Source organism: Corylus avellana, chromosome 1 (genome assembly GCF_965113065.1).
Source record: "Corylus avellana chromosome 1, dhCorAvel1.hap1.2, whole genome shotgun sequence".
NCBI classification, from domain to species: domain Eukaryota; kingdom Viridiplantae; phylum Streptophyta; class Magnoliopsida; order Fagales; family Betulaceae; genus Corylus; species Corylus avellana.
Window position 1 is genome coordinate 14,038,272 of NC_142490.1, and position 20,167 is coordinate 14,058,438.

At 35.1% G+C, this 20,167-nt stretch overlaps 2 protein-coding genes across 4 annotated transcripts; both read left to right on the forward strand.

Annotated features, from left to right (window-relative positions):
- The first annotated feature begins 2,452 nt into the window (after positions 1–2,452).
- LOC132173051 (uncharacterized) lies at positions 2,453–6,849 on the forward strand. 3 transcript variants are annotated; one of them, XM_059584611.2, is made up of 9 exons: positions 2,453–2,660; positions 3,016–3,146; positions 3,531–3,616; positions 3,761–3,855; positions 4,587–4,683; positions 5,534–5,648; positions 6,070–6,224; positions 6,306–6,431; positions 6,528–6,849. In XM_059584611.2, exons 1-9 carry the CDS (start codon positions 2,479–2,481, stop codon positions 6,747–6,749), a joined length of 1,209 nt encoding a protein of 402 aa, XP_059440594.2. In that variant the 5' UTR covers positions 2,453–2,478; the 3' UTR covers positions 6,750–6,849. The 3 variants fall into 3 exon arrangements, with proteins under 3 accessions (XP_059440594.2, XP_059440596.2, XP_059440597.2); XM_059584613.2 differs by having other exon boundaries at positions 2,572–2,660; positions 2,851–3,146; XM_059584614.2 differs by having other exon boundaries at positions 2,573–2,660; positions 3,026–3,146.
- Positions 6,850–7,817: 968 nt separating this feature from the next.
- Positions 7,818–15,910, forward strand: LOC132170514 (uncharacterized). The gene is made up of 13 exons (XM_059581518.2): positions 7,818–8,483; positions 8,603–8,740; positions 8,861–8,942; positions 9,671–9,747; positions 10,644–10,750; positions 11,549–11,666; positions 13,012–13,128; positions 13,232–13,323; positions 13,581–13,647; positions 13,798–13,876; positions 13,975–14,066; positions 15,133–15,276; positions 15,705–15,910. The coding sequence occupies exons 1-13, from the start codon at positions 8,292–8,294 to the stop codon at positions 15,843–15,845; spliced, it is 1,446 nt and encodes a 481-aa protein (XP_059437501.2). The 5' UTR covers positions 7,818–8,291; the 3' UTR covers positions 15,846–15,910.
- The last annotated feature ends 4,257 nt before the right edge of the window (positions 15,911–20,167 follow it).

The window sequence follows — 20,167 nt, forward strand, 5'->3', positions numbered from 1 at the left end:
ACTAAAAAATAAAATAAAAAATAGCATTCCTAATAAGCTCTTCATAGTTTTTTTAAATTTGATGGAAACCTACATTTTAAATGAACCAAACATCAAATTATTTACATCTTTCTCTATTTTAGTTATATATTATTATTTTTTACCCTCTTCACATGTTGTTCACTTTTTAGGGAAACTAATTGGCTTCCAAAATGAAATAATATGTCTTTTTTAAAAATAAATAAATAAAAGCCTTTCACTTTTTGACTATTGATATTTGGGACAGATGAAACCACCCCAAGGTCATTTGGGGGTGGCTCACATTTAGCAAGAAATGGTTTCAGCCACCGCTATGACCATTAAGATTTATGAGTACTTTCTTCACCTTCCAAAGGCTTTTATATATATATATAAAAGCCTTAGGTTGGTTAAATGGTGATGGCCGAACCATTCCCAATGATTTATGAGTACTTCCTTCACCTCCAAAAGGCTTCTTTATATATATATATATATAGGGAAAAATATAAAAAAGCTTCCCAAACTTCCAGTCGTTTTTGATTTAGACTCCTAATGTTTCAAAAGTGATAAAGTAGCCCCCAAAACTACCAAACTATTGCATTTTGGCTACTCCGTTAGTCAAAACCGTCAGTTTGGACGGAAACTGCAAAATGACGTTGTTTTGTTATGGGTAAGTTACTACAATGCCCTTTATGAAAAATTTTTTTTTGAAAAAAATATAAAAAAGCCCCCCAAACCACCAACCGTTTTCATTTTAGCTCTCTAATGTTCAGAAAGTGATAAAGTAGCCCCCAATAAAACGACGTCGTTTTGCAGTTTCCGTCCAAACTGATGGTTTTGACTAATCGAGTAGCAAAAATACAATAGTTTAGTAGTTTTGGAGGCTACTTTATCGCTTTTGAAATATTAGGGGGCTAAATTGAAAATGGCTGGTAGTTTGAAGAATTTTTTTATATTTTTCCCATATATATATATATATATATATATATATATATATATATATATATATATATATATATATATACACACACACATTAGGTTGGTTAAATGGTGGTGGCCGAACCATTCCCAATAACCCAATACTAGCCATAGAGAGTGACTAAAATCACCGTTATTTGCCCCAATTTGGGAGTAAAAACTAATCCCTAGCCAAATGGGGGTAGCTAGCCACCCACACCCAAGGCCCTTGGGGATGGTTTCGACAATTCCTATTTGGTCGTTTGGGGGTTGGCTCGGTTACTTGTGGTCGGCCATAGAGCCACATTTTTTTTTAATAATTTATTTTTGAACAAAAATTTTCTCTAAACCAGCCTGAAGGAAATATTCTACAACCCATTTAAAATAAATTTTGCCCATAAAAAAAGGACAACATTGCCCTCCTAAATGCACTAAATGGATACTCTCTATTTCAAATGAAATGGAGAGGATCATTTTCCTTTAAAATAGTATAAGTGTATATAAACATTTAAAATGCCCATTAAATTTAGTGTAAGTCATTAATAACAGTTTACTAACTTAGACTAAATTTAATGTGTCTTTTAAATGTTTATATACACTTGTACTATTTTAAATGGGTTGAAAAATATTTCATTCAGATTGGCTTATTGGTTTAGATAAAATTTATGTCATTTATTTTTAATGTCTTTTTAATTTTATTTTATTTTTAAATAATGTTAATAATCTATTTGGGATAGATGTTATATTCTGAAAAGGAATTGACATGAATCGCCATTAATTTTATGGACGAAAATATAATCTCTATTTATTAATGCATACAAGTACTACCTACCATACTTTTCGAAATTAGGTAGTTTTTTTTTTTTGGGAACAATCAGACTGATTTCATTACTTTCCTCAAACAAGAGAACATAAAGAACCCACAAGGTTCTAAGGTACAAGAGCTAAGAGCTCTGAGGATACCACATCAGTTATACATTCTGGCACTTGATCGATCCAAGTTCTTGCGTGAGCCTAAGCGAGACCATCTTTAGCAAGGCCGTGGCCGCTTGTTTTGCTTCTCTTTTCACATGGAGTACCATCCAGCTTCTGAAATTAAGTAGTTATTTGCTTGCGTTATCACATGTACTAGAAAAGTTATTATCCATAATTTGAAAGGAATTGGAGTAAAAGTTGTAGACCAAAAGAATTCCCCTCTTGCTTCACAAGAGTTATGCTAAATGATATTCCTATGTTCTTCTTATTGGATTAATGATTTATTACTAATTATTATGAATTAATAATAAATTATTATTAAATTTTCATCAAATAATAATTAGACTGTTTATGAATGACATAAACAGAATTTTCTTCTTAACATTATTCTATTATTCGCCAAAAAGAAAAAGAAAAAAAAAAAAACATTATTCTATTCACATGGTTTAGGTAAGCCACGTGCTAAACCACGTGCATAAATGATAAAGCTCTTAATTGTAACGGAGCATCAAAGGAGATAAGGCATTAAAGAAGTGAAGTAACAGAGCAATGGAGAAGAAACTGTCATCTGTGGCGAAGGCCTTTACTCCATCACCCATTCAAGAACTTTCACATCTTGCTCAACGATGCAACGCCATCAACCTCGCCGAAGGCTTCCCGGACTTCCCTGCACCTCCTCATATAAAAAACGCAGCCGTTTCCGCTATTAATTCCGACTTTAACCAGTACAGGTTGGTATCCAACACTGAGACTTCTTCAAACTCAACTACTATTGGTTTCTTCAATAAATTTAGCTACTTTTCTTGAATTCCTGTTATGGGTTTGATTCGATTTTCATAGAACTATGTTTTTGTTCTTCCTGAATTTAAAACTTGTACACAATTTTTTTTTTTTTAATTTTTCTTTTTGTTCATTTACTAGAATTGTACCAGACCATAAGGAAGAAAATAGAGTTGAATTATGCCCACATTACTGAATTGCAAGAGAGAGAGAGAGAGAGAGAGAGAGAGGGAAGGTGCCACTTAACATCATTTCAAGTTGGAATTTCATTTTATTTTAAAATTAGTTGAACTATTGCAATGTAAGGCATGTGCAGGGAATATGTGACCACTTAGCAATTATGGCGAAGAAAATGCATGGGTTAGACGTCGACCCTCTTACTGATATAGCTATTTGCTGTGGCCAAACTGAGGCATTTGCAGCAGCAGTGTTTGCAAGTATGCTCTTTCTTCTCTCATCAGTTCGTATTATTAATTGAGTTAAATTTTTCTGTGTAATGCTGTTTACTGCTGTTAAAATATTGATTAAGTAATTAAATTGACGTATTTCTATCGGCTTAAGCTTTTGGGATAGCTTTTGGGATAACTGGTAATTTAACATGGTATCAGAGTCAAAGGTCCTGGGATCGAACCTTGATTCCGTCAAATCACCTCCCATTAAATTAAATATTCCACGTGTTGGGTCTCACCTATTAAAAGGGAGTTCGAGTCCACACGTGAAGGGGAGTGTTAAAGTATTGATTAAGTAATTAAATTTACCTCTTCCTATCAGCTTAAGCTTTTGGAATAACGGGTAATTTAACAACTGTTATGTACTGACAGTAATCGATCAAGGTGATGAAGTTATACTTTTTGACCCATCGTATGAGACATATGAAGGATGTATTACCATGGCCAGGGGAATCCCGGTAAGCTTCTTATTGTCAATAACTGAGGGCATAGAATTTGATTGTGTATTAAGTTATTTCTACTAAACGCCAATGCCAAGAATTACGAGTTTTAAATTGATAATCATTTACTAGTGTGGAAAAAAAAAAAAATGGAAATGACAGGTGTTTGTGGCACTTGACCCTCCTCATTGGACCTTAGATCCAAACAAACTCATGCAATCTATTACTGGGAGAACGAAAGCTATTGTGCTGAACAGGTTAGTAAATTCCATGAAGGGAATACGAAATGGAGTTTTGGTTAGAACTTGTACTCCCTCTGAAAAGTGTTCTTCCAAAAGTCAGAGTATGTTTATTTTTTGATGAATAAAGTCAGAGTATATTTATAATCAATTGAAATAGGGATTCTGATAGAAATCTATAATGACAATTTTTGAACTTAGTTTAGGTTCTTGGCCATAATATTTTCATAGGTGATCTGTTGGACACCCACAACATCTTTCCACAGAGGATTGCTGTAGGACCATTTACATGAAGTGTTTGAGTGGAAAAAATACGATGTCCATTTGACTAAATTCTCTCAGGCTGATATCCTTCCATCCCAAGATCTAGAAATGTTATTTGTTAATCTTTTTGTCTATCTCTAAAGTTTGTGATCATCTTGGTCACAAAGGTCTTATATCACAAGCAAATTTCTATATTCTCTCAGTTGACGAAGAAATGAAATCTGTAGAGTGGAGGCATGACTTTATTCTTCTAAAGGACAATGATCCTGAAATATTGTCGAATACACAGGAAATGGTCTAAAAATTATGGGGAAACTAAAAGAAAAAAAAAAAAAAGGAATTGAGCAAGTTCTTCCCTAATTACTAATCTCTTGGGGGATTTATCCCTCGTAATCAAGAATAATATATGAATTTTATCGAAGTATATCCAAAGAACTTGTATTTATTGCATCAAACTTAGATATGTACTAATGCAAGTTGCACAGTCCACAGAATCCAACAGGAAAAGTTTTCACTAAAGATGAACTTGAAACTATTGCTGAAGTATGCTGCAGAAGGGACTGCTTAGCTATTACAGATGAAGTATGATGATCCTTTTGCTTATCAAACTTAACAATGATTGGATGAATTAGATGATTATTGCATGATGTCATATGTAGCCTCATAGTCTTATGATGTATAAAGTACAATACTTCATTTTTTGTTGGGAAAAAAAAGAGGGAGGGAGGGGGGGGGGGGGGGGGGGGGTTGGTTTTGAAGCATGTGTAGTACTGTCGTTAATCACACTAGCAAGATGGAATGCACAAAATATTCTAAGAGCACAGAGTCTTTTCTGTACAACTGGATGCCAACATAACTTTTGATTTTGAGTCACTATTACAATTGGATTGGTGTGATGTGATCTGATTGTGGCTGAAACTATAATGAGGTACTTCAGCTGAATATAGTTTTGGATTATTATTAATACCTGGATGCTAGAGTATGCGATTGTACTTTTTTAATTAATAGCAAGATTGTTTTAAAATCCAGGAAAAATGGTAGAGAGAGGAAGCAAAAGGAGAGTTGTCATTAAATGAGAATTTAAAATGGGTTAAGAATATCACTTACATATCACTTATATTTAGATAAATTGTAGAAAATTAGGAGCTCCTCTCATATTCTCGGTTCTCATGATGGCATGTCATTGTTGTTTGTCTATGCCATGACCAAACTTACAACCGTAATAGCTTTACTGAGATTTTATTTTATTTTATATTTTGGCTAGATTTTTTTTTTTTTTTTTTTCAGCAAAGTGAAATCTCCATTCACTCTTTACTTTCAATTTGTGCTTGCATTCTTTTTTGGCTGAAACTGCCAACAAACAAGAGAGATGCTGTCCTATTTCTCTAATGTCTAAAGAAATTTGTTTTTTACTTTCTCTATGTTTTTGTAGGTATATGAACATATAACATTTGACAATGAGAAACACATATCCCTCGCCTCATTCACAGGAATGCAAGAGCGGACTATAATTACATCGTCCTTATCAAAAACTTTTTGTGTTACAGGTTAAAGCTAACATCCTACCTAAAAGGGTTTAATATAGACTTGCTCATGCTGGAACTGCCATTCTTTCCTCATATGTTTTGGAATTAGTATCTCATTTTTTACTCCTTGTTCTTGCTTCCTCATAGTTACAATATCTTCTATTTTTGCTTGAGAAATGCTACATATACTTTCAAGTGCTCACTCCTTAACGTGATAGTAAAAATCACCATTGGATGCTACATGTATTTTCATTTAATAGTAACTTTCACTGCCATGTCAGGGAATGAGTACTTGGGAGTAAACACTTAGAAGTATTTGTAGCACTCCTCATGCTTTCAACAACTGGTGCTGAGTTACTGCACTTGCTTGTTGCTGTTCAGAATCGCTTTTTTCACATTGTTTGTATGTTGCTCTCACACACTGTTTGTATGTTGCTCTCAGGTTGGAGGGTTGGATGGGCAATTGCTCCGGCTGTCATTGCCTCGGCAATCAAAAACATTCATGTTAAAATTACAGATTCTGCTCCAGCACCTTTCCAGGAAGCTGCCTTGACTGCTTTGAGAAGCCCTCCAGAATACTTTGAATCATTGAGAAGAGTAGGAGAAAGCAATTTTGATCTTTTATCTTTTAACTAGCCTTACCTTAGTCTTTTACCCTGACATCTCTGTTGTGCTCAGGATTATGAATTGAAAAGAGATTACATTGTCAAGTTCCTTGCTGGGGTTGGTTTCAAGATTCAGTTTAAGCCACAGGGTTCATTCTTTTTATTTGCAGAGATTCCTGAAAGTTGCCCCCTATCTGATGTATGTGCTTTTCTACATTGTTTACTGTTTAGATTTCCATTGATAGTAGTCTTAACTCTTAAGTGATCCTTACTTTGCTTTATTTATACTTTGCAGGTAGAATACGTCACAGAATTGATAAAGCAGGCAGGGGTGGTGGCTGTTCCAGGCCGTGGATTTTTTCATAAGAAGAATTTTTCTCAGGAAGATTGTAGCTATCAGAATAGATACATCAGGTTTGCTTTCTGTAAGAGTGATGCCACTTTAGCTGCTGCTGCACAGAAACTTGGTGAGCTTTCGGAGGCTTCAGGGTGTCTCAAGTTTCATTCTTTTGATTGAAAGGATGCCTGATATTTGGTGGGTTTTAATTGAGGCTATATAAATGTGACTCCAATTTTTTGTATTAATCAATTGGTATTCAGCAAAAAGCATTAGATATTTTTTTGGTGGGGAATGTATATATGATTTTCTCTTTACAACACAAAAAACAGATTTAAGGGATAAAAAAAAGAGAAGGTAAAGAAATTATCATGCTTTTTTCAATGTCTCCTATAAAATAAAATAAAATTGCAATGTGGGGTCTTGATTTATCTGTCCTTTTCAATTACTCCTTAATGTTTGATTTTTTTGTTAACTTAAATGGCTAGTATACATTTTTTTACCCCCATATAAAAGTATAACTATGCCCTTACTTTTTTTTAAAATGAAGAAGGTCAAAATAATAATAATAATAATAATAATAAAAATGATAAATCAAAACTTTACATTGCCCGACATCCCCCTGGCCAGCTTCGTTGGCGCGTGCCTCGGAACTCATCCTCTTCGTTGCTGCCGCTCCGGATGCTGTTGTTTTTCGGTCTTAGATTTTTTTTCATGCTTTCTGTCATGTATTTTCTTTATGTTCTGTTGTTCTTTCTGTGGCTTTGTTGTCTAGTTCTTAACCCGATCTGGCTAGGCTACGAACTCTTCGTATGTGAAGTGGGGTTTTTTTTTTTTTTTTTTTTTTCCTTTTCTTTTTGGAAACTTTTTATTCACTGTTACATTTCATCTAAATCCATATGGTTTCTTAGGAAGTGTATTTAGATGTTTGAAAGGAGTATTCGTATTCTCGATGGTTGTTTTCATCAGATTGCGCCGCGACAGAAGTTTTCTTGGGCTGCATTCACAGATGTGTTCTTCCACTTTCACCTGTTTCGAGGAGTTTCTGGACCGTTTGGATTGGGTTAATCTGTCTAAGTTAGTCTTTAGCTTTATGTGTCTATTTTGTAATATTTTTCTGCTTTAATGGAAGTTGGTTTGTTTTTTTTTAAAAAAAAAACTTTACATTGCAATTTTTTAAAAATTTTAATTTTTTATTAGGGAAAAATGTAAAACCAGTCCTTGTGATTTACTTAATTTGCAATTAACTCATTGTAGTATCAAAATGAACTCAAAGGTCCTTAAGGTATGCCAAAAAAAGAATTTAGTCCCTATGGTCAAATTCCGTTCATTGGCTTAACATATTATGATAACATGAAACGTTAGAACCAATAAAATTGTGATACTTATCATATTTAAGTCAGTATCACATTAACAGAATCTGTTAAATTAGTGGATATAATTTAATTGTAAGGACTAAATTGTTATTTTGGCATACTTCGAAAACTTTTGAGTTCATTTTGATACCACAAAGATTTAATCGTAAATCAGGTAAACTACAAGGACTAATTTTTCAATTTTTCCTTTTTATTAAAAGTTCAGAAACAGTAAAAAAATAAGCGTTTAGGGGGTAGGTGAGATTTCGAAAGTAAAAGATATGCGAAATGACCAAAACAGCCCTTTCCAATGCATTGGTTTGTTATTTGTTGCTCCCTGGATGGGTGGCTCAGACAGTGACCAAAAATGTCAACCCACATCGACTTGGTGGAAGAGCAACTCACGCCTCTTCTCAACGACGACGACGACGACGACATCGTTTCCTGCTTGTCATCCAACGGCCCGGATGCGTCCACTCTCAGTCCCAGTCCCAGTCCCACCACCGATCCGAGTCAACGGCTTTCCTCACTCGACGTCTTCCGTGGCCTCACCGTCGCGGTAAGCACGCGCCCCAACTCCTCGTATCCTCACCTCCCTTCCACTTCGCCTATTGCGCGCCCTTTCTCAACTTTCACAATTTCCCCCGAATCTTCTTATATATATTTTGTTTGATACAGTTAATGATTCTAGTTGATGATGCGGGAGGGGCATTCCCGTCCATAAATCACTCACCGTGGTTCGGTGTGACACTTGCGGATTTCGTGATGCCGTTTTTCCTCTTTGGTGTGGGCGTCTCCGTCAGTCTAGCATTCAAGGTATGTAACTATTTATAACCTTTCACGTCAAGTTTTGCGGTGGTTACTTTGTTGCCGTAATAAATTTTTTAACTGCACCTGCAAAAGATGTAGCTGAAAACACATTATGATAACCTGCAGAAAATGTCTAGCAAACGAATGGCTACAAAGAAAGTCATACTAAGGACCCTTAAGCTTTTCCTCTTGGGCTTGTTTTTGCAAGGTATGTTGCTTTCCTACCTTTTGGAGCAACTCTGAGTGAGGTATTGATATAATATGTTCAATAAAATATTAATAATGCTGCTAAATACTACAGATTTTACTACAAGTCTCCACGTGGGATTTACCCAAGTCAGACACTAACACGTGGACTGTCGGTTCACACAACGTTTACAAACTGATGTAGATTGTCAAGGATGTAGCAGGTTACGTGGCACTTATCATGTGTGTGCTAGGAAGATGAAATGTAGATTGTCAAGTGAGTTTGTAAGGAATTGTATATAACATGTTGAATAAGAGATTAATAGTGTTGTGAGGTGTTATTATTACAAGCCCTTTACAAACTAGTCTATGCGGAACTTATCACATTTATGTGGACTACCATGTGACAATCTACATGGCGCTTACCATCTAAATTGTTGCGGCAATTCACGTGGTGCACATCACATTAGCTACTGAAATGTACACTATAATGTGGCAGTCTACATGGCACTCATTTCCATTGTCAAGTGAGTTTTGTGATGGGTTGTAGTAAAAGCTGTAGTAGCACAAGCATTTTCCTAATCTAAAAGCTTAATAGTGTCACAATTATTTACTGTTTTGACCGTGTGTATACTCTAACATGTGATATGACATTTCAGTAGTTCTGAGGAAATATTATGAACTTATGCTTATCCACACTGTAATGAATAAAGATCTGTTCTTTATTTCTTTCTGGACATACTGTCCTAGGTGGGTATTTTCATGGGCGTAACCATTTAACATATGGAGTTGATGTGGGCAAGATACGTTGGCTAGGTGTATTACAGGTAGCATTTCGGTTATCAGTTATATTAGTTTAGCTGTTCTCTGCATTGTTAATTCATTAAATGGGGTTCAAATTATCTCCAGAAGTAGTAGTGTGATTGTTTCCCAGTGGCTGATGTGCTTTGGTCCTATTGTTGTGATGTAGTGAGAATACGCCACATAATACTAACTAGTAAGGGTGAAACTTTGTGAAGTCTCTTCTGCGCCTGACAGATTAGTGGCACTTGCTGTCTTCTGAATTCCTCCATAGCGCCAACATAAATCTGGGAGTGGTTATTCTGGTGTGTTTGCAAGACATATGTGAGAACAAGCTTGAAAGTATGATTTAGCTGATTCAATATGGACTAGACTCCTTGGAATGTAAGCTTGATAATGTTGGGTTGTGACAAAGATCACCATTGAATTGGTGCAACTGCATGCCAGGAAATTCTTTGGTGCATGTCTAATCAACAATTGGTAACATGGTGTATCAACACCTTATAAGCTGTGCATCTCCTAGGGTATGGAATTAATTAAGTAGTCAATAATACAACCATGTCCTGACTCGGGTAATTAAACTGGTATGGAATCAATGCAATTGATGATATATTTGCATAGTTATCCAGGAATTTTGAGGATTTCGATGTTTTGTCTATTCCAAAGATCAAAAGTTTGATGTGCCTGTCCATTACCTCATGTGCACTGCATTTGATGTATGCCATCTATGAATGATTAAACCAAAATGAATTACTTACCAAAAAAAATGAATCAACTGTTCTTTTAGCGTTGATAAATTCAGAACTGATTAAAGTACTGCTCTTTGCTGGTCTATTCTTATAAGTAGATATCTAGATTAATTTTTTTTTTTTTTTTTTTTTTTTAAATATGCATGTTGAAAATGTGCTTATGTAATTTACAGAGGATATCAATTGGATATCTGTTGGCAGCAATGTCGGAGATCTGGCTAGTTAACAACAACATGGTTGACTCACCAGCAACTTTTGTGAGGAAATACTACATTCAGTGGTTAGTTCTGTTAGTTAGAACTTAGAATATATAATTCCACTTGTCGTGTTTGTAACATGAAAGCGCAATGCAGAGATATTTTTGGAATGCAGATATGTTAAGCAATGCCCAGTTTTGAAATTGTGATTAGGGAAGAGCTATGGAAATGCTGAGATGATTTTATATGACACAAAAATCTAGGGGAAAGGTGTGTTGAATTGGAAAAGCAATTAGAAATTTAAACATGGATGAAATAAACTATTCTTCAAAGGTCTTATAATATTTTTTGGGAAAAAGGAAATTCAATGTATTAGTATTTAGGAAATGCCTATTAGGAGTAGATTTGTCTTGACACACAAAGTTTTCCTCTAAGATCTGGAAATGGATTTAATGTCCTGTACCACCTTAGCAGCCTTGGGGATGCCAAACTTTCAACCACTCTGTTTTTGGAAGTTAGTATTATCTTTAACCATGATTTTGGGATGAAGTGGCTGAATTAAGAAGTATTTTGTATATACTTCATCATTAAGTGATCAGGGTATAAGCCTTAGGAACATCAGCCTCAAATGTTCTCATTTTTCAATCATTAAAGCCTTAAAGTTATGGAGTCAGATTATTGCCGAACTCAGTTGCAGAAATTCAATGATATCACTTGACAAAAAATCTGACATGAGATGACCTGAATACTTTTTTGGTCAGAAAGATCTTCTAATATATGTTTTAGATTTTTTAGGCTTCTTAGATGTACTTTTCATGGGTAATAAGTTTCTCTTCCTGCGTTTGATATTTTCATTTTCTAACTTTTGCTTAACTGTGCAGGATGTTTGCTATCTTACTGTGCTCTGCCTACATGTGCTTGCTCTATGGGCTTTATGTTCCAAACTGGGATTATGAAGCTTTAAGCATGAATTTTCCTGGTGCATCTGAATCTCAAATTGTGAGTTGAACCGTATAATTTCTTAATGTTTTCATTGGCAACATTCTTTCAATGTATCATTCTTTTTTTCCCTGCTAGCTAGGTGGCTTCTCTTATATATTTCCTGTGTATCTTGAGACACCTTACACTTTGAATGATATTTTATATAAAAGAAATTCTTTCATTCTGTCAATCTGCGGATGGACATAGCCTAGATGTTCTCATTGTTATCTCATGTTTTTCATTGAAGATTTTGAACAACATGCCATGATAATTATTAGTTGTCAGTATTAATTACTGGATGCCTTTTTCTATGGATGTATTTTTTTTCTTTCTATATAAGCTCCTACCCTTCTGTGTATCTGCCTTACACTTTAGACTACATGTTGATCCTCTTTTCCACAACTGAGTTTGTTATTTTTGATGAACATGATTCACTAATTTTATTTGGTAGGCTGTGAATTTAAGCTGTTCATTTGACCCACCTTTTTTAATGGTATACCTATTGGACATAATATTTGGATTCTTCTTTTTTTTTTTTTTTTTTTTTTTTTAATTATTGTTGTTGCCACCGCGGGGGGGGTGGGGGGGGGGGGGGGGTGGGGGTTCAGCTGTTATTCATGTGTTGCCTTTTGCTTCTCATTCCTAAAATATTGCAATGAATCCATTGAATTGGAGCTACTCAGCTAATTCTTTGTTTATTTTTTGCAAGTAAATGAAATCCATTAAAAATCAAAGGGCGCACCCAAGTAAACAAGAAGTATATAAGAGAAATACCTAGCCAGAAAAAGAAGAGAAAAAAAAAAGTCATGAAAACTGGAAATATGAAAATAATCATAAGCAGCTATCCATTGAAAAAAGGTATAGAAAAAGAAGGCCTTTAGCTCCACCCGGGACGACCCCCATCCTCTCACCGTTATTGCTATCAGATGAAATCATTATATTCTCACAAAGTCTGATGTTCCAATTTTTATTTTTGTTGGAAAGTTTGTTATTCAAATTGCAATAACCTTGTGGTAGAGTTGTAACTCAAAGAGGGGCCTTATTTCGTCAAGTGTTAGATCATAAACAATTTTCTCTCATTAAAATCAGATCTACACTGTGAGAACTGGTAATGTGGATCTAACATGATGATGACATAATGTATAGAAGCCAATTTTTAATAGAATAGTTCAAGGAAAAAGAAATACTATGTTAAGGAGAAAAGTTTCTCTCTTATGCGTCCCAACAAGCTTGCAGACAAGGTAATAGTTACTAACTCCATGCTTAAGTCTTTTACTTGTTTCTTCTTTCCCTTTTCATTGAGTGGAACTTTTCTGTTTTGGCTACTTAGTGAAAGTAATTTAAACAGCATATTGTTCAATAGGTTCACTGTGAAGTGAGGGGAAGTCTTGAGCCTCCTTGTAATGCAGTTGGCTTGATTGATCGAATTATTCTTGGTGAGCATCATCTTTATCAACGTCCTGTGTACAGAAGAACAAAGGTTATTTGACTAGTCCATTTGTCATAACTGCTTTCTTGAACTCCTATGAATATGTTCTCCTGTTTGATCATCAAAGGGATCTTAATCCTTATTGTGCTCTTAGGAATGCAGTGTTAATTCTCCTGACTATGGACCTCTGCCACCAAATGCACCTGGGTGGTGCCTTGCACCATTTGATCCAGAGGGCATCTTAAGGTTTGAACTGCATTCCTTCTTTCTGTTTCCTTCCTCTTTTCAGTATTATTATTAACTGGTGAATTGTTCTAGTTTTTATGCAAAAGAGGTAGCACTCCAAAACATAGTTTCTATCTAAATGCACTCAACAACTTTCTATATTCCAATTTTCTGAATACACAAATGCACTGAAGATGTAAAAGGGTAATTGATTATCATCCTCAATGATGGGTACTGGTAGTTAGTTGCTAATTTGTTTTGTTTTACAAAATTTCCAGTTCATTGATGGCTGCTATCACATGTTTTGTGGGATTGCATTTTGGGCACATACTTGTGCATTTTAAGGTACAATGTTTCTTCTTGCTTCATAACATTTATGCATATCTAAGATAATTATTGTTTTAGGTATGTATTATTGATTCACATTTTGTTGTCTTGATGTGGCACTTTGATAGCTTTTTATTTGATGATATAAACTTTATCATTTTGCTGCAGGGCCAGATGCAGAGGGTATTTTTGTGGTCCATGTTATTGTTCCCTCTACTAATCGCTGGATATGTTTTTGAGTTGCTAGGTATATTGTCTTGTAATAATAATTGTTTATCATCTTTCAGCTCTTCCTTCAGGAATTTCATTTTTCCCCCTCCAAGTAATTTCTGTAATGTATATCAGGCATTCCTGTCTGTAAACCTCTATATACATTGAGCTATATGTGCATCACGGCAGGAGCATCAGGCCTGTTCCTAACCATTATCTATTTCGTAGTAAGTTTACTCTTCTAGATAGTATTTCCTGATTAATTGCCCAATATGCATATGATATGAAATTGACCCAAATTTAGCTTTCTATGACTCATTCCATCTGGTTCATCGGGTGGGATCAAACCCTCCGACCCCTATCAATCCTTAATTCGTTGAATCAGGGAAAAATTCTAAGAGTTGTGATTTTATATATATTTTGTTGGGGGGGTGGGGTGCTTCTCCTTGCTTTTCTCTCATGATTAGGTCAAAGGCAAATATCGCTTGTAATTTCTGGTTATTACCAATTTCTCTACTCTAGAATTACAGAATTTGGTATTTGACGCAAAGCCGTACAATTATCATGGAATTGTGATGAAATAAATGGTATATATTTTTTGTATTGATTGGAGGATTATGGACATGTCTGAGAGAACTGCAAATGTGACTTTAAATTCAGTTTTCATCCGATCAGTCTCAGAGGAAGCGTTCTGAAGGTCATCTCCCACTGTTGGTGATATTTCTTTTTACGAGAAACCAAGGAAACAACTATATGATTGAAGAAGGCAATCTTGAAAGGCACCTAGATTTTGTCTGTCCTTCTGTGCTTTAAGCTCAGAATGTAAATTTTAGACTCTTTATGTCACAAGTGAAAATATTGACTCCATGGGTAGATGCAAAGGGCAGGGAATGGGTTTTAGAATTGACATTGTTTTTTAACTATGAATTGCAATGCCTGATTCTTTGAGGGCAGAACATCTAATGATGGGAGACCATTCTTTGACATATATTTCTATCCTTCAAAATAGAGAGGTCCGGCATATCTCTTTCACCCTTTTAGCGCTTGCTCTTGGCCATTCTTCCTGAAACCACAAGCACAGATGGTGACTATGATATAATCATAACACAGCAGTTAATCTTACTCATTGGTTATATGACAAGGACCTATATGCATAGCATTATCCTTGCGTGACATCTCTCTGCAAAGTGATACATAATATTTAATGGGAAAAAGAGACAAAAATTACAGAACATTTGCATGTGAATTTAAACCATTTTTTCCCTTTAAGAATTACACCCTCTTTGATTGCAGGTTGATGTCAAATGTTTTAGAAAGCCAACAAGATTACTAGAATGGATGGGGATGAATGCTCTCATCATATACGCTGTGGCTGCTTGTGACCTTTTACCTGCAGCTCTGCAAGGTTTCTATTGGCGTTCACCTGAAAACAACCTGGTAACTCTTTTACAATAATCATTTAAAAGTAAGTTTAGAGAAGGCTGAAGTATATATTGAAAGGGAAAATGTTTGCCCCCCACCCCCCCTCCCAAAAAAAAAATAGGTACACTCACACACAAAAGAAAAAAAATCATAGAATCATCTTTTTAGTTCACCTTGTTGTGTGAAGAAGTTACTAGTTAAAGTTACACTACATTAAATATTTCTGTTCATTTTCTCACTTGTGAAAGTGGATTAATTGAAATGCTCGATGTGTAAAATGTCAACAAACAATATAACTGTGAGTTTTCTTCATAAGCAGCAGAATATTTTTATGTAGTATATATCTTTGATTTATGGGGACCGCTAAAACATAATTAATGTATTGGTTGATTTGGCACATTATCTAGGTGATTGACTATTTTTGGACCAAACCTGGCATGCAGGTTGATGGCACAGAAATGTTATTTCAGGCTATGCTTCATTCGAGAAAGTGGGGTACCCTAGTGTTTGTATTGCTTGAAATTTTGTTTTGGGGTCTCGTTGCTGGTTTCCTCCACATGAAAGGCATATATATCAAACTGTAAATCATAATGACATGTATATGCTCTGTATCTCCCCTGTGAATGACAAAATTTTCCATTGTGCATAAGCCTTTAAACTTTCCTGAACACCGTCTTATGTGCGTTTTCGCATAGGATTAGAACATCTCTACTTCTCTTCCTTTGTTGTCCAACTAGACAAAAGCCAAACGTTTCTAACAATCATGACCTGCAATAGAAGTCTTCTAAATTACAAGTCTGAATCAGCCTACCAACTTAATCTAGACCATGAAATGAATTCTCTCCATCGTAATCCATTGGTTTTGCTAGACGACAATGGCCAAGCCCCATTTTGTTGTAACTAGGTCTATGGCTGTTCAGACATTGGTGCATGTCTCTAAAGGTGTTGGGGATGGAGGCATGACAGAATATTGTTTCAAGATTAAGCATTCTTCCTTTTTATTGGCAAGGAGGGACCTGCAAAAGGAAAACTGACAGTTCCAGATGAAGTACACTGAGTTATCCAAAAGAACCAAAGTTATAACATCCGCAGGAAGGCATTATTACAGTCTATCCACGAATTGCAACCCGTTCTAGCTGGACTGTCGGTAACTCTATTAGTTTCCCTGTAGATGTGTGTAAAAAACCACTCCATTTTGACGGCACCACAAAGGACCAGATACCTAAACATAGATAATGTTCCAAGGAGCAGAGATTAAGTTGTAGGAGTGATACTTGAAAAGTATATTCTCAACCAATCTTCATGGGGTAGGGAGAGGGAATTGATGCCCTAATCCAGGATTCCAACACGATTGCAGAAAATTTGTGGCTGCAAAACAAAGAGAAAGAGCTGGATCCTTATTGTTTCCTTTGGAAAATCCTTGAATCAGTTGCTGGTTTGCAAGTTTTTTATTTTACAGAGATTACTGACAAGGGAGGCCAGCAGTAGATGGCAGAGACTGTCACATTTGATATGTAATGAATTTATTAAATATTTCTAAACACTAGTAGTTGTATATATTTTAAGATGAATGTAATGATGCTTATGTTTTAGTGCTCAATCCCAAAGGTGATTTAATCTGTTATTCCATTAAATTTTTTGACGGAACGCTATGTCATATCCAATAGTATCACGACACGTGCAGGCCATCAGGCATCAGAGACAAACATTGTCACTAAAGCTGAGGATTGCAACGAAGAAGTCTTTGGTGGTAGTATTTTCCACTAAAAAGAGAAAAAGGTGCATTCTTGCCCTGCTTGCGGGAATCCACTTTGTGGGTAAAAGAGTTTAGGGGATAGAGATGACACTGAAGATTGTTTAAATGTTAGGCCACTATAGATGTTCCTAGCAAGTATTACGTCATTCCCTTCTAGAGGAAAAGAGAGGAAAAGAGCAAACAGAGCTTTAAGCAGCAGCTTTCGGTATTCATTGTGGACAACAGAAAATTTAATTATAGTACAAAAGCTGGAGACCGTTCACATGGCTCAAGCTCAATTTCTCATGAACAAGTTCTATCATGTTTACTGTTAACAAACTTTATAAAAAATACTTTGGTTCAGGAATTCTTTTGATCACCTCAGATGGAAAAGGACAGTCTTCTGCTGTCTATTAAATTGATTTTTGTTGTTAGGTATTTTTAATTATTGCACACATACATTTTTAGTAGAACATGTGATTCTTACGTAGTACGTATGTTCATTTTTGAAAAGAGTAATGTTATTTAGGGTCTGTTTGGGTTTGTGATTTGAAAACACGATTTTAAAAAATGTAGTTAAACGTTTGATAAAATCGTAGTTTAGCTTTAAAAATCAGGAGTTTTTAAAAACGCATTTCCTTGCTTGCAATTTGAAAACACATATTTTTATATGTTTTCAAATCGAACATTTTTTAAAAACACACTTTCAAATGATATATTTTCAGTAATTTGGTTTAAAATTGAACTTTTGATCGCAAAATTGCAGTGCCAACTGCACTCCTAGTAGATTGTTATACAAATGTCATAGACTCATACAAGTTGATGATGTGACAATGAAAATTAGCCATAGTAAAAAAACAAAAAACTATTGGCTAATTTTCACTGTTACGACAATTGTATAACAATTTGCTAATTAATATTACTTATACATGTGAAAATGAACAATCGTCTGTTAATAAACTAAGTTGGATGCATTAGGAGGAAAACTTTGCCCAATGAAGAAAGAAAAGAAAAAAGAAAAGAAAAGAAAAGAAAAGAAAAGAAAAGAAAAGAAAAGAAATATATAAAAGTTAAAACATAAGAATTCTATGAATTAGTAATGGCTATTATTCTACATAGGACTGCAGACTTAAATTATATACTTTTTTTTTTTTTTTTTTTTTTTTTTTGGGTATAGTCCGTATAGACTTAAGTTACATACTTGATATAAAATCATATCCTTTCTTGAGCCTTTAAACTGCAAAAACATGATCAAAGCAATGAAAATGAATGGAAAATGATAATCATCTTGTGTTGTTCGTAAGCATGAAGCTTTGACTACAGTTTTCCATGATGAAATGACAGATAACTTCTGCATAAAAGTTGATTCGAAATCCAGTCTGTTTCTGAAAAACATGATAAATTCATTCAATGATGAGAGAATATATCATTTCTTCGTGTTTAACCCCTTGTTATACAAAAGGGTTATTATTCCTCTCTTTGGAAAAAGGAAAACTGTAAAAATCGGCTAAAACAAATAACAGTGTCCAGATAAAAATCATAGGATTTGCTGCTTTGGCATATTTTTGATGTCTTCCCATCAAAGACATGTATATAACTTCTTTGTTGGTGAAAGAGCTTTGAGGCTTTGAGCAGTCTCTTTCCTCCATCAACAACTTTAACTCAAGGTTCCCTTGGTCTACTGAGATTTAACCTCCATTTCCTGAGAGGTAAACTCATAAAAGATTTATACCCATCTGATTTTTTTCTTTTCAAAACCATATAAAAGCCTTCTCTCTCCCTCCTACCTTCCCAATCATTAGGTGGAAATAAAAAGAAAAAGAAAAAGAAAGAAAAAAAAGAATGGCTACTGAGAACACAAATGCTGAGGTTTCACACAGCAAGAGCAGCAGCATCCAGGAGAATTCCTCTGAACAGTCACCAAACAGCAAACGATCATCAACACCCCACTTTGGAAAAGCTCTTGCATTCAGAGCACTTTATGGTTCAAGCAGCAGCCGCAGCACTGGCAGCAGAAAGGTTAGAGCCAATGATGTTAAAGCATTACCAAGTAGGCTAAGCAAAGTTTCATTGCCTGATCAGGACAGTACAAAAAACTAGAAATATGCTCTTTTCTATTTGCAGTACTGAATTGAATGTACTATATTCTGCAACATTGTGAAATTGTACTTCTGCTCATTTGACATTCTTCTTAGAGATTTGGATAGAGATCCTCTCTGTTTCGAATCAAAACAGAGAAAAGTTATCAAGATTTTATTTTGTCGCATTTAATAGAGCGAGATTCTATTCCGTAAAATTTGGCATACGCATATAGAATGATATCCCTTTCTGCAAAACCATTACTGCATTACAGCTAGAAAGCAGATGCTGTCTAACTGAAGCTGATTAAACACACATCAATTTCTTGGAAACAGTAGAAATAAAGCAAATAGAGGATGGGAGACAGTAATTATAATTAGATCTTGCATCTAATTCTGCTATCATAATATGAACTCAGTATTTGTGTGCAGTAATGAAGTTGGATTTTCCATTATGGTACAGCTTCCTTCCAACTCATTCAATCAGCTTCACTGGGCACCAAAGTGATAGAATACAACATTGGCATGAGAGATTAATAATTCCAACTCCCAATCATGAAATTCTCTTATAAACCTTTGATTCTAAGCACGAATCTCATTGACCCCCTTGGAATCTGAATAAGAGAAGACATAATAGCCTATTTGCTCTTCACAATTGTTAAAATACTATTTATCCCATAAGCTTAAACGATTAGGAAATAATAAATTTAATCGCCCAGAAAAAACAGAAGTTGAATTTTTATCCCTCCCCTCCCTAATACTTCTCCAAAAACTACACCCATGAAGCGTCTGGACCTCCTTAGACGGCCATTTAACCCAAGCCTTCCACGTATCTTACACCAAAACATATCTGCTAACAATAATAATAATAATAATAATTGACATTGGTAACACACGAAGAAGATGTCCACAGAGGATGCCTGAAAACTCAAACTGATGGCATGGATCGCTATGGGACTTTTTGGGAATTCTAACTAAATTTTTTATACCAATCCATGTTAAGGTCAAATTGTTGAACAAACGGCTCGCAAAGATGCAAGTATCTGAGTGTGTACACATTGGCATGTTAGTGTTTGTAAATGGGCTGCCTCAC